Source organism: Lissotriton helveticus, chromosome 5_1, assembly GCF_964261635.1.
Source record: "Lissotriton helveticus chromosome 5_1, aLisHel1.1, whole genome shotgun sequence".
Taxonomy (NCBI): domain Eukaryota; kingdom Metazoa; phylum Chordata; class Amphibia; order Caudata; family Salamandridae; genus Lissotriton; species Lissotriton helveticus.
The window spans coordinates 130705559-130720006 of NC_136065.1; the positions used below are offsets into that span (position 1 = coordinate 130705559).

At 43.7% G+C, this 14448-nt stretch overlaps 1 protein-coding gene across 1 annotated transcript in view; it reads right to left on the reverse strand.

Moving 5' to 3' along the window:
- Positions 1-14448, reverse strand: part of LOC144754260 (protein CutA homolog) — a 286931-nt gene that overhangs the window by 101256 nt on the left and 171227 nt on the right. The window contains exon 3 of the mRNA XM_078641880.1: positions 4890-4949. Coding sequence (XP_078498006.1) covers positions 4890-4949 — 60 coding nt within the window. The remainder of the gene's footprint in view (positions 1-4889; positions 4950-14448) is intronic.

Sequence of the window (14448 nt, forward strand, 5' to 3'; positions counted from 1 at the left end):
TCCGATGTGACCGATTCCCAATCTCGCAGAAAATAGGTAAGCCGACCCCCTACAGGACCCACATGATCCGGAATGGCAGATCTAGGGCTGCTTTGCTGAGGCTGGTGGGGGGTGGGAGGAAGAGGAGGAGGAGGAGGAAGAGGAAGCTTGACAACCTCGAGGACCGGCTCTTTGTTTACCCCTGTACGACTTGTACAGCGGATTTTGCTGTTGCTGCTGCTGTTGCGGCTGCTTGTAGGCTCGAAAGGAGGACCTTCCAAACCCCCTGAACCTTCTATTCACAGTTCCTCTGGACTGTAGACCCAAAGACCTAGCCGTTGCCCTGCTATCTTTGAACCTTTCCAGTGCAGCATCCGCCTTTTTACCAAAAAGGTCCAAGCCATCAAACGGCAGATCTACCAAGGCAGCTTGAACATCCGCAGAAAATTCAGAGGATTTCAGCCAGGCTGTCCTCCTGGTGGCAATAGACGAGCCCATAACTCTCGCCACAGAGTCAGCTGTGTCCAAACCACTCTGGATGACTTGGTGAGCAGCAGCCTGAGTGTCAACAAGTACCTCATTAAAATTCTGCTTACCCTCCTCCGGAATCTTAGGGGCTAATTGCTTTACAGAGTCCATCAAAGCATGGATGTAACGTCCTAAGAGAAAAGTGTCATTCGTTGACTTAAGAGCCATGCTAGCTGAAGAAAAGATTTTCTTTGCCGACTGATCTTGCTTCTTAGACTCCTTCTCCCCAGGCACTTGCGGAAAGGAACCCGCAGATTTCTTGGAGCATGCTGCCTGTACCACCAAGCTCTCGGGCAAAGGATGGGAAGATAAGAAGTCCGGGTCACCAGGAGCCACTCTATATCTCCTCGCAACAGCTCTCGAAACCGCTGGAGCTGTAAGAGGCTTACGCCACACTTCTAAGATTGGCTCTGTCAACGCCTCATTGAAAGGAAGCATAGGCTCTATCACTGAAGAAGGAGAGTGGAGAACTTCTGTTAAAATATTAGATTTAAATTCCGCAGTGGGAAGATTTAAATTCAAAAGTTCAGCTGCTTTTTTTATGACCACATGCTATGGAGCCACATCTTTTGAAGGGGCACCTGGAACAGAAGATAACTCCCAATCTGGAGAAAGTTCCAAACCACTAGCTTCCCTCAGATCATCAAAGAAATCCTCAGATTCCTGCAACTCGCCTTCTTCCATCTCCATCTCTCTGTATCTCCGTTCCTCCAGAAGCCGCTGAGCCTCCCTTCTCGACCCCTCCTTCGGGATCGGCGTCGGCGAATCCGCAACCAACTCCGACGGAGCCGCTGCCGGCGTCGAACTCGGCGCCGAAGGACCAGGCTGTAGTGAACAAGGAGGTCGAATAGGAACTGGCGCCTGTGACGAAGGTATCGGCGTCGAAGACCTTGGCGGCGCCGGGAGATGCCAAGCCGGAGTCGGCACGAAAGGCATGAACGGAGCCAGAGCATACGTTTGTGAAACTCCAAGATTATAAGCCATCGACCCCATGACAGGTGCTCCAGAGGGGTACATGGCTCTCGAGAACACCCCATACATCACATTTAAATAATGCAAAGGGTCTTTTCCCGGGCACGGAAATGGAGGGTACGGACTCACGGCTGCTCCTGAGGAGGCACCGGATTCGGCTCAACCTGTTCTTCGGCACAAGGAACCGGAGTCGACGAAACCTCAGGGGAGGGAACCTCTTCCTCCTCCTGAACTGGAGAATGAATCGACGTCGGAGACGGATTCGATACTCGAGGTGGTGACTGCTCCGGTGAACCAACAGGCGATTGCTCACCTTCCGGATCCAATGCAGCAGGTGAAGGAGAAATATAATCCTTCCGATGTCGACGTTTCGGCGACTTCGACTTCGCGTCCGACTCCTTCTCCGAATGACGCCGAGACCCATGCTTCCTCTTCTTATGCTTCTTTTTTGACCTAGAAGCATGCCCCGAAGCCGGCCTCGAAGCCGACCTCGACCTTGAGCGAGACCTCGAACGCCTAGAGCGAGACTTCAATCTTTTCTTCTCATTCTTGCCCTTCAACTTCGCAAATAGAAGTTTAGCCTCTCTCTCCCGCAAATCCTTCGAGTTAATTTTTCTGAAACTTGGACAACCCTGGACATCGTGGTCAGATGACAAGCACCACACGCAATCCTCATGCGGATCCGTGATCGACATCATTTTACCGCACTCTCCACAGGGCTTGAATCCAGTCTTCTTCGACGACATCTTGAAGAAGTTACAAGAAAACACTGAAAACTCTCGATAGTAACACAGTAAGAATAGAGCTACCGAGGATCCCTAAAGAAACCGTTAGCATCGACGACGCGGAAAAAAGGGAACTGATGTCATCACGCCGATGTAGGCCCTTTATGGAGTCGGTGACGTCAGCGGAGCCGCGCACGATGCCGTGCTTCTGTGACGTCGTCCACGTCAGCGTGAGGAGCTACAAAAGAATTTCCGAATGTTGCTGACGCAGGGGGATATTAACAAGGTGAGGAATCCACTGGTAGTAAAACCATGAGAAACAGCATTTACAAAGTGGCAGGAATCATGCATGCCATTATATTGCAAGCCTTACATCGAATGCGTCTTTACCATGCATTCCTTTACCACGCATATTGTTACAACTACATACCTGAGAGAAAGCGGTGTTGGCCTTCGAAGTCCTATGCTTTTCCAACTGTTTCGCAGACTGGAGTTGGAATAGTAAATTATACCACACCAAAGTCCAATGCTTTACCTAAGGCATGTAGTTGTAACGATACACGTGGTAAAGGAATGAGCGATAAAGATGCATTCATTGTAACGCATGCGATGTGACGGCATGTGTGGGAAAGGCATGCATGGTTCCGACATACAACCAAATTATAAGGGTCTGATTGACAATTGCAATGTTATTCAAGAGGTAGGGCTTTCCCAAGTAACATGACTGGGGTGGAGTTGGGGGCCAAAGCTTCACCTGTGGACCCTATAGCTCCACCCCAAACAAGAACTTCCAGGGACTGTAGTCGCCCTTAGATAATATTGCTTAATTGGTGACTGAGATTTTGCTGTTTGTGATCAGTGGATGGCAGTAAAACCTAAGGGTCAGTAACATATGATATTTACCCGTTTACTAGTTTGCTGCAATGTGTGTCACTAGCACTAGTGGTTCTTTCCAATTCATTAGTTGTTGTCTCTTAGAGCCTCACTAAGAGTTTGGAAGCCAGGTCGCCATAATGCTGTTGTAGGTAATGGGCTACACAAGAATGCCGCTCTAGTGGCAGAATCACCTCTGCCATGTTAGCGGCTACCAGGTCACCTAATCTAAAGATGTCTGTGAACTTTTCACCCCAAAAACAGCTCCCTCGTCCATGGTGGGAGCTTCTTTCAGGTTAGCAGGGTCAATACCATGGCGATAGGTTAGCTGTGCTGTAATGGCAAGACAATCATTACTTATGGTATCCAGGAAGATCATACCCGCAAAGGTTGGGTTCACTCTCAGGGAGGGCACAACAAATGTCCCCCATGCACTGGGAGTTTTCTTGCAGTGCATAGTGATATTTAAGGACTCTCTCTGCCCTGAAATGCCATAGTTACGATGGCAGACTTGGCCTACAACAAGGGTTTTCCATGAGGCAGAAAAGAGTGTAGGGCCGGCAGAAGGGACATCCACTAAGGTTTGGGAGCAAAACACCGCTGACAATCGCACTAACATGATCAAGGTTGCTTTGCCCTCACACGTTGATTCCTGTATGGTGGACTGTACCTCTAGCTTGTGTTCTTCTGTTTAACTAAAAGCCAGACTAAACAGTTCCAAACTGATGCCTGCTTTCAAGGTGAATCTGAAGCTGTGCAGCAGGTGCCCAGGCAAAACAAACTGTGTGCAAGTGCAGTACAACAGGAATCAATTGCTCTGTTTAATATTTACTCATCTGGGACAGATATTGATTAGCTACGAGCTACGTGGGTCATCACATTCATTGTGCCCTGAGTTACTTCCATGAAACTAGACAGAGGTGTCTGATCACTTCTGTGTGCCTCATTTGTATTTTAGTACCCAAGAACTCAGTATTTTCCAAGAGTCATGTTTTGTCTAATCTGAGTTAAACACTAATATGAGTCTATACTTCAACACATCAATTTTAATCTGATTACCTTCTGATGCGGACAGGTGCATTGGTCCCTAAAGATCTCAGCACTGTCATTAGTAGGTTAAGCATCTCTGTAAAACTGTAAAGCAGCCCAATATTACACCCATTAATAAAGAGAGCATGTCTGGTCAGGGAAGTTTTAGAAGGGGTTAATTTACAAGTGGCAGCTGGGGATAATCTCCACCTGCACACAAACGTTTCCATTTAGCAAGAGACTAATGGTGCAAGTACACCTGCTTAAGGGTACGATCTGTTAGGGTTTCGAGGAATCAATGACTAATTTATATGGTGAGTTTGCACTCAAATGAGAAACAATTGTACTTCAATACTTCATAAATTTTAAAATCAGTCTCTTTTTAACAACAGAGGTTCTTCAAAGAGCCACTTATTTTCTAAACATTCTCCTCTCAATGCCAAAAAACAAGATATTTGACACCAGGACTGTATATTTTGCATAATTTTATGAGTTATTGGAGCTCGATTGTTTGTTGTATAGGGAGATGGAAGGAGTGGAAAACTCATACAAGTTAAATGTGACAAATATTGAGCCTATGTCTGCCACCATACCCGGGAATGCATACGTTCCATGAGCCCCCGTGCTGTCCTGAGTCCCACTGGTGAAGCAGAACACTTCTTCGATGGATGCCAAGGTGCCACGCGCCCCGGGCTCCTTTTCACTGGCTCAATAGTACAAGGCCCAAACTTTCCTCCCCCACAGGTTGGCCAATCATTTAAACACATGTTAATTATTACTTACAGAGAGTTGGACTTTGCCATAATATTAACAGAGGCAGCCAGCTTTCTTTCCATAATGGCCCTGTAAAAAACACAGAATAAGTAATTTAGTAGCGAGCAGGGTCCAATTCAACAGAGCTGCATTTAGATAGCACATCTCCCAAAATATTCAGTGCAAGTGCACGAACCTTTCCACTTTTTAATAAATTACACAATACAGAGGTATACCACTGTAATCACGTTAAAAAAATTGAAATAAAACAAGTGCATTTTGAAAGTCTCACCAGAATGGGAATGTGTACTTCTAAGGGGTGTTTGCATAGGTGAACGGATATGTTGTATTTGTATATTGTATGTCTATAGTACAAACCTAGCCAAAAGGCAATGGGGGGCTCTAGAGGGTCAAAAGCAAGTATAAAGTCTACAGCTTGCACCACCCATTGCCCCATCATCGCTGCCAATGTCGGTACCAAACCAGCTACTAACCATCTCTCTCGCCTGTAAGTGAGACAGTTTAGACTATTCCAGGTCCCCAAAGACAAAGGAATGGCTGGGAAAGCAGGTATTAGTATTTTTTCAATGTATATTGTATTCATAAAAAACATTGTTGTGCTCATCTCTAAATTAGATATGCAGGGCCATCATGTGGTAGAGTGTCACAAGTGTGGTGATGATAATTAAGTGCCCAGCACCGGAAACCAATTAAGTGCCAGTGGTGAGCACTGGAAAACACCTGCTCAAATTAAGCATTTAAGGCTAAGCAGAAAATTAGGTTTAAACGACTTTCCTAACACAGGGAAGTTCCTGCCCACACCCACCTAATCATCTTTCAGAAGTGATGGTTCTTCAGCCAGACAGATTGGTTGGTGTTGGGTCAGTCAATTCTGGGCCAATAGGAGCTGAGCAATTGGGTTAGCTGAAACAATGCACAAGGGCCCCACAGCAGGCAGCGTAGGCTCGGAATTAGGAACTCAGAATAAAAAGCATTTTGTAGAAATGTCTGTTATGCGGAACCTCTTGAATTGGACATATTCCACATTTTGCCAAAACGTTCCCCTATCCTGAATCACTACTACAGGCCTACCCATCTTTAGGAAGCACCTGTGCCTTGGTTAAGTGTACGTTTTCTTTTCAATTCACCTCTTGCTATTGATGTACATGAGGAAACTGGAGTATAATGATCTTAAGTTATTTGCCCACGATCACACAGTGAATCATTGAACTTACAAGTCTATCTTCAGATATTGTACTTAAACCACTAATCAACAGCTCCTGCCATGATGGAGGTTACAGCCGCGGCCCATGCAGGTAAGAGCAGTGGGGTGGATTTTGACAGATGGCGACGAGGGAAAATGTATTATTTATTTAATTTTCCATTGGGGTCGTCTGTCGAATCCCCCCCAACCCGGCCAGACCGCCCCACCGCTCTTATCTGCATGGGCCGCGGCTGGGCTGATGCCCATCTTTCAAAATTCTACAAAGACAATGTGTTAAAAAAATACAGTCTCTTCAGACATGACAGTAGTGAAAAACACAAAATTATTAGGAGTGAAAACAGTTAAATGTTCGCAGAAGGTCTTTCCGACTCCAACTGCTGCTCCTCTGATGAGTAAAGGAAAGAGCATGTGGGATCAGTGCCAGCAGTTCCCTAATGTGAGATAAGACATTAGACTTACAGTGCCACCTACTGGCGGGGAAAACTTACAATAAAAGGCAGGCATACGTGCCATGTTTTAGTGCATGGGGATTGCTCTAGCACTTAAAACCATTGCGTTGTTCTAGTGAACGCTAGTGTGATCCTAAATCTTGCAAATGCAAAGATGGCGTGTGGCGGAAGGATTAAACTATTACTGCCATCCGGTTTACAGGCAGATTCACTTCCATAGTTGTTGATGAGCTGGGTAGGGAGGGCACTGGGATACCTCTATCGGGTGGGGAGAAAATACAAGGAACCATGCTTAACCCTTCACAAAAGCCCACCTGCACTAACATGCTTAGTAAGCCATGGCTTGTGGAGCCATCAAATGGCAAAATCCATTCTGTTTTTTAGAATGGCTAACAGACCTGTAAAGAGCTCCAATTAATTCATTTCATGAAATTGGCATTATGCATACTCATTGTGGATAGCCTTAAATCATGACTTGGTTTTAAGAACATGATCATGGGTCCTTATGCAAAGAAATGACAAATTCTATAATCTGCTCATCTGGACACAGCTACACTGCCTACCAGCAGCATATGAGCTTGGATCCTTTTCAGGTACTTTGAATGAAAAGTGCATAACCATCCTAATTTGGTCTCTCCTTCTAATGCAGTTTTACGGGATGTCTCCTCTACTTGTTATATTGCGGCAGTAGCTGCGTTTTCATCTCATTTAAAGGTCAGCCTTTTAATAAAATCTCCTGTGTTATGTGGAGCTGCCTCCCGATCCTAGACAAATGTTTTTGTGTATAATACAAGGTCATACTGGTTGCCCCAAAGGGAGCGTGCAAAAAAGGAAAGGATTTAGTGATGAAGAAAAAAGGGGGAAATTTTCAAAGAGCGTGACATAAAAACCAATCCAACAATTCAACAAGAGGATCAATAATCATCCTAACATTGAGACCTGACCCTAAAATAATTCAGCAATATATTTTTCAATTTTTCAAAACCTGTATAATTGGTGAATCAAATGCACAAGAAAAGGGGGGAAAAATGATATTGGTCCAGGTCAAGGGTTTTTTTAAGCGTCGACGTTTCAACTCGACTTTTGGCCACACGGTGGATTAAGCCTGGGCCGGGCAAGTCTTCATCAGGACTACAACGGGCAACCTTATATCTTTTGGAGTGACCCCTGACGTTGATGGATGTTTCTCTGATGATTATTCTTTTTATAAATTCAATCAATGAAAACCGTCCTCCTGCGTGGTTATGAGCCCTCAGGAAGGATCAGAGATGATAAAACTGCGTCATTCCTGTCTTTCTACTCCATTTTTTAATAATGCCGAAATTATAGGTAGCACCTGCTTCAAGAGGAGATGGATATGTATTAATACTCCCACCGAACACAGCGAGGTTGTTTGTTAGTCTTCTCACAAGTCGTCAATCACTTCTCACAGGGGAGCTGACTAAAACGTTGTCTTGTTTAGTCACTACGCGTCTTCTTACTCGAGCCGAAAACATTTGTCTTGTATATACAAAACATTTATATTGTGTATAAGTGGTAGATAAACAAATAAATAACCACTGATACGGTTTTTGTTTGGGTTGGTTGCTTTGAGAGATTAATTCATCATGTGAATTACAAAATGTTGACTTAATGTGACATCAAAAGAAAATATTAGTCCCTAGGACCACTGTTGTTTAATACTGCGAAATACCCAGGTCCTGGACCTACTGGGCTACCCCATTTCTATTAATGGTTCCCGATCCTAGGGCAAGACAGTGTTAATGGAATGGAAAACATTTCCAATTTAATAATTGCTATAACAATGCATTGTAAAAATTATGAAACCCTATAAACAGAACATAAAAGATTAATAGATATTATATTGACCGGCCCGGGAATCCAAAAACATATCCCTGCCAGTCCTTCTAAATGTACAGTGTATTCCAATAAATTCGCAAATAAATATTTTTTAAGTCTTCTTGGTTTAACACTTACTACCAAATAATAACGGAAGTGTCTTGAATTATATGGGTAGAAAAAAATACAATAAGACCATAAACGTTAATGCCATTAAATGCCAATCTTGAATGCACAACAAATTATTAAATAAATCTCACATTATCCCGGACTGGAACGGATACTGTTAAATATTCTATATGGCAAAAATTTTAAGCTCCACCTTTTATTAGAATTCACTGCGATTGCAATCCAATCCTTTGGGGTAGATAACCATACATGAAAGCAGATTGAAGCATCAGCACTGCAGAGGAGGTACCTCGGAGGTCGCCGGTGCATCCATGGCAAACCTCTAAATTACCACAAGGACATCAGTCACCATGCCAAGGAGTGAGTCCCCATTGTTTCCTCGCTGGTTCCCACTGATGTCCGCGTACCAGAATGATGGATGCTTTGTATCCATAAAGCACGAGGCCTTGGTGAGGATTCATCTGAAAGCTGGTGGTATCGGGTACTACTGGTAGGGGTATATGTCACGGGTGTTCCCCGGCGACCCTGCAATAACCCCACCACAGGCCTTGGAGTCATTTATAATATGTGTAAATATTTGAGCTGAATGTTCCGGTCAGCTAAAAGTAAACAATCTGTAGAGACTTTTAATACACACTATAACTCATTCATTTAAAAGACCAGGGGGCATATTATCAAGTAAGGGCGTTACATTATCGCCGCTTTTATCGGCAGGAAACTGCCGATAAAAGCGGCGATAATGTAACGCCCTTACTTGATAATATGCCCCCAGGTATTAACATTAATAACCATATTCAGCAACCGGAGAGAAAGTTTTATTTTAAATTGTTGCAGTATTCAAATCTCTAAGGAGCTTTGAACCGAAAAGCGGCTTATGAGTATTTGGAAAAGAATATTGTATGGATTTAAGGTCTGATTTCCATCTGCCATTGACGCGGATTCCCATTTGCCAGCAAGCAGGGGTTGGAAAACCTGCCATATTTAGAACTATCTGCCAGTGCAGCACCACTGCGGAAAGTGCTTGTATCTGCCACGAGAGGCACCATTGTTTGAAGGGGACGGATGGAATTTCTGTCAATATTCATGTAGGATGGAGGAATCTCAAACAACTAATGTCGGCACTGGAAACCTACTCAAACAGAGTACTGTTGCAAATAAAGATAACTCCTTGGTAGGTTGGCCACATAGGTTATAAGATGAAGGCTGATTCAACAAGAAAACTCTTAGGTACTGATTACCAGTTACATCTATATGCCTAAGCATACCCCCACCAGGGGCAGCATGCTACTGCTCAGCCCGCTCTCTCCAACTGGCACTCTCCCAAGCCAGGCTCTCACCAATATTCCAGGCATCACACACACTGGCTGAGCAGCAAGTATAAGCAAAACAAGGGAGAGAATGCATTACACATAAATCAGGATATAACACGTACATTGTCAGTGAGGAATGTTTCCCAGCACTTTCAGGACACTCTATAATACTACACCTACATCATGGCAGTCTTACTTGAAGTAACCCTGCCAGTCAAGGAGGCTAGTCAGTCATCCTCCATTCTGGAAGAGTTATTTCCGCATCTAGGCAGATCCAATGAGGAGTCGTCTCTATCAGCAGAAGTTCTTCCATTTAGGAACAAGCATTTGCAATGCAATAGGTCTCGCATTAATTAAGTTTGAGCTATTGGCATTGCTAAATATTGCAACACCAATTGCAACAAAAGTCTATAAATTGTAGGCCAAACAAATCTGTATTTGTTTTTGTAGCAATGGTGGCATGCTGCGCTTTAGATGAATATGTTTAAGAGTAAAGTGCGCCATACTGCGATTGCTACAATAGTTATTTGTGGATGCGTTACCAATTGATGTGTGCACTGATGGCTGGTGGTGTGTGTGCCTGTAGAAAATTCTGCAATGATGGCTGGTGGTGTGTGTGCCTGGTGGAAGTTTGCACTGCTGCCTGGTGGTGTGTGTGCCTGGTGGAAGCGTGCACTGACGGCTGGTGGTGTGTGTGCCTGGTTAAAGCGTGCACTGACGGCTGGTGGTGTGTGCCTGGTGAAAGCAGGCACTGACGGCTGATGGTGTGTGTGTGCCTGGTGAAAGCGTGCACTGACGGCTGGTGGTGTGTGTGTGCCTGGAGAAAGCGTGCACTGACATCTGGTGGTGTGTGCCTGGTGGAAGCGTGCACTGACGGCTGGTGGTGTTTGTGCCTGGTGAAAGCGTGCACTGACGGCTGGTGGTGTTTGTGCCCAGTGAAAGCGTGCACTGATGACTGATGGTGTCTGTGTAAGTGTGCACTGATGCTGTGGTTGTGTGTGTGTGGTTGTGTGTGTGTGTGTGGTTGTGTGCGTGATTGTGTGTGTGGTTGTGTGTGTGGTTGTGTGCGAGGTTGTGTGTGTGTGTGGTTGTGTGTGTTATGTTTGTGTTTGTGTGTGTGGTTGTGTGTGTGTGTGTGGTTGTGTGTGTGGTTGGGTGTGTCTGTTTGTGTGTGTGTATGGTTGTGTGTGTGTGTGTGGTTGTGTGTGGTTGTGTGTGTGGTTGTGTGTGGTTGTGTGTGTGTGCTTGTGGTTGTGTGTGTGGTTGTGTGTGGTTGTGTGTGTGGTTGTGTGTGTGTATGTGGTTGTGTGTGGTTGTGTGTGTGGTTGTGTGTGTGTGCTTGTGGTTATGTGTGTGTGGTTGTGTGTGTGGTTGTGTGTGGTTGTGTGTGTGGTTGTATGTGTGTGATAGTATGTGTGTGGTTGTGTGTGGTTGTGTGTATGATGTGTGTGTGTGTGTGGTAGTGTGTGTGTGTGTGTGTGGTAGTGTGTGTGTGTGGTTGTGTGTGTGGCATAGCCAATAGGTCTCGCCTTTGGGACCTTATGTGTTTAGCCAGAACTTTTGGCTGTGTTGAGGAGCATTGTGGCTGCTGTGCATTATGTTGAAAACTTATAATAGAAAGTGTTAAGCATTTTTGTTACTTTTATACAAACAAAGGCAACATTATATGCAACTGAAAAACCTGATTAAAAAAATTTTTTAACACAAAAATTGTCTTCTACTTTTTTTGTGCTTGCACTGCTGGCAACTACTTCTTGCCTGTTCTCATGCAGGTTTGTTATAATTTGTTATGAGGGAGCGGGACATAAATAACGGGGGAGTGGATGTTTGAAAACAGTAATTTAATTAGAACACGAGCAGCGGACAGACACTAGGGGAGAATCTTCAGATGCCAGATTCCAAGGGCAGACTGACGTGATGCTTAGGTGGTGCGCTGATGCAAAGTGGTGGTGGTGAATGATGTTTTCTGGTCATATGGTGACACTATATGGTGTGGATTGGAGGTACGTTGTGGATTGTGGAGTTTTGGAGTAGAAAAATGTTGTTTGGTGTGTAATTATGAGGTGTGTATTGGAAATGTGTGGAGTTGAATTATGTGGCCTGGAACTGTGGTGTTCTGTGAAATTATGCTTAGTAAAAGTGTGTCATGGTGTGGATGTGGAGCGCATTTTGCATTAAGTGCAGTGTAATTGTGTAGCATATAATTATGTGGCACTGAGTGGTATTGAGTGGAGTGTATGTTGCATTCAGAAGAGTGTAATTATGGGGCACTGAATGGTATTTGGAGTGTATGTTGCATGGAGTGCAGTGTAATTATGTAACATAATTATGTGGCACTGAGTGGTATTGTGTGGAGTGTATGTTGCATTCATTAGTGTCATGTGGCGTGTAATATGTGGCATTGAGTGGTATTTGGAGTGTCTGTTGCATTGAGTGCAGTGTAATTATGTAGCATATAAGTATGTGGCACTGTGTGGTAATATGTGGAGCGTATTTATGTTGCATTGAGTAGAGTGTAAGTATGAGGTGTGTAATAATATGGCACTGAGTGGTATTATGTGGAGTGTATTTACGTTGCATTGAGTGCAGTGTAATTATGTGGCATATAATTATGTGGCACTGAGTGGTAATATGGGAAGTGTATGTTGCATTGAGTGCAGTGTAATTATGTGGCATGTAATTATGTGGCACTGAGTGGTTTATGGAGTCTATGTTACATTGAGTGCAGTGTAATTAGGTGGCGTGTAATTATGTAGCACTGAGTGGTATTTGGAGTATATGTTGCATTGAGTGCAGTGTAAATATGTGGCGTGTAATTATGTGGCACTGAGTGGTATTTGGAGTGTACATTGCATTGAGCGCAGTGTAATTATGTAGCATATAATTATGTGCACTGAGTGGTATTGTGTGGAGTGCATGTTGTATTCAGTAGAGTGTAATTATGTGGTGTGTAATTATGTGGCACTGAGTGGTATTTGGAGTGTATGTTGCATTGAGTGCAGTGTACATATGTTGTATATAACTATGTGGCACTGAGTGGTATTTGGTGTCTATGTTGCATTGAGTGCAGTGTAATTATGTGGCGTGTAATTATGTGACACTGAGTGGTATTTGGAGTGTATGTTGCATTGAGTACAGTGTAATTATGTGGTGTGTAATTATGTGGCACTGAGTGGTATTTGGAGTGTATGTTGCGTTCAGCGCAGTGTAATTATGTAGCATATAATTATGTGGCACTGAGTGGTATTGTGTGAGTGCATGTTGTATTCAGTAGAGTGTAATTGTGTGGCGTGTAATTATGTGGCACTGAGTGGTATTGTTTGGAGTGTGTGTTGCATTGAGTGCAGAGTAATTATGTAGCATATAATTATGTGGCACTGAGTGGTATTGTTTGGAGTGTGTGTTGCATTCATTAGAGTGTAATTGTGTGGCGTGTAATTATGTGGCACTGAGTGGTATTGTTTGGAGTGTATGTTGCATTGAGTGCAGTGTAATTATGTAGCATATAATTATGTAGCACTGAGTGGTATCGTTTGGAGTGTGTGTTGCATTCATTAGAGTGTAATTATGTGGCGTGTAATTATGTGGCACTGAGTGGTAAATGGAATGTATGTTGCATTGAGAGCTGTGTAGTTATGTGGTGTGTAATTATGTGGCACTGAGTGGGATTTTATAGTGTATGTTGCATTGAGTGCAGTGTAATTATGTGGCGTGTAATTGTGTGGCACTCAGTGGTAGTTGGAGTGTATGTTGTATTGAGTGCAGTGTAATTATGTGGTGTGTAAATATGTTGCACTGAGTGGTATTTACAGTGTATGTTGCATTGAGTGCAGGGTAATTATGTGGCATGTAATTATGTGGCACTGAGTGGTATATGGAGTGAAGGTTGCATTTAGTGCAGTGTAATTATGTGGCTAGTAATTATGTGGCATTGAGTGGTATTTGGAGTGTATGTTGCATTGAGTGCAGTGTAATTATGTGGCGTTTAATTATGTGGCACTGAGTGGTATTTGGAGTGTATGTTGCGTTGAGCGCAGTGTAATTATGTAGCATATAATTATGTGGCATTTAGTGGTATTGTGTGGAGTGTATGTTGTATTCAGTAGAGTGTAATTGTGTGGCGTGTAATTATGTGGCAGTGAGTGGTATTTGGAGTGTATGTTGCATTGAGTGCAGTGTAATTATGTGGCGTGTAATTATGTGGCACTGAGTGGTATTTGGAGTGTATGTTGCGTTGAGTGCAGTGTAATTATGTGCCGTGTAATTATGTGGCACTGAGTGGTATTTAGAGTGTATGTTGCATTGAGCGCAGTGTAATTATGTGGTGTGTAATTGTGTGGCACTCAGTGGTATTTGGAATCTATGTTGTATTGAGTGCAGTGTAATTATGTGGTGTGTAAATATGTTGCACTGAGTGGTATTTACAGTGTATGTTGCATTGAGTGCAGTGTAATTATGTGGCGTGTATTTATGTGGCACTGAGTGGTATTTGGAGTATATGTTGCGTTGAGTGCAGTGTAATTATGAGGCGTGTAATTATGTGGCACTGAGTGGTATTTGGAGTGTATGTTGCGTTGAGCGCAGTGTAATTATGTAGCATATAATTATGTGGCACTGAGTGGTATTGTGTGCAGTGT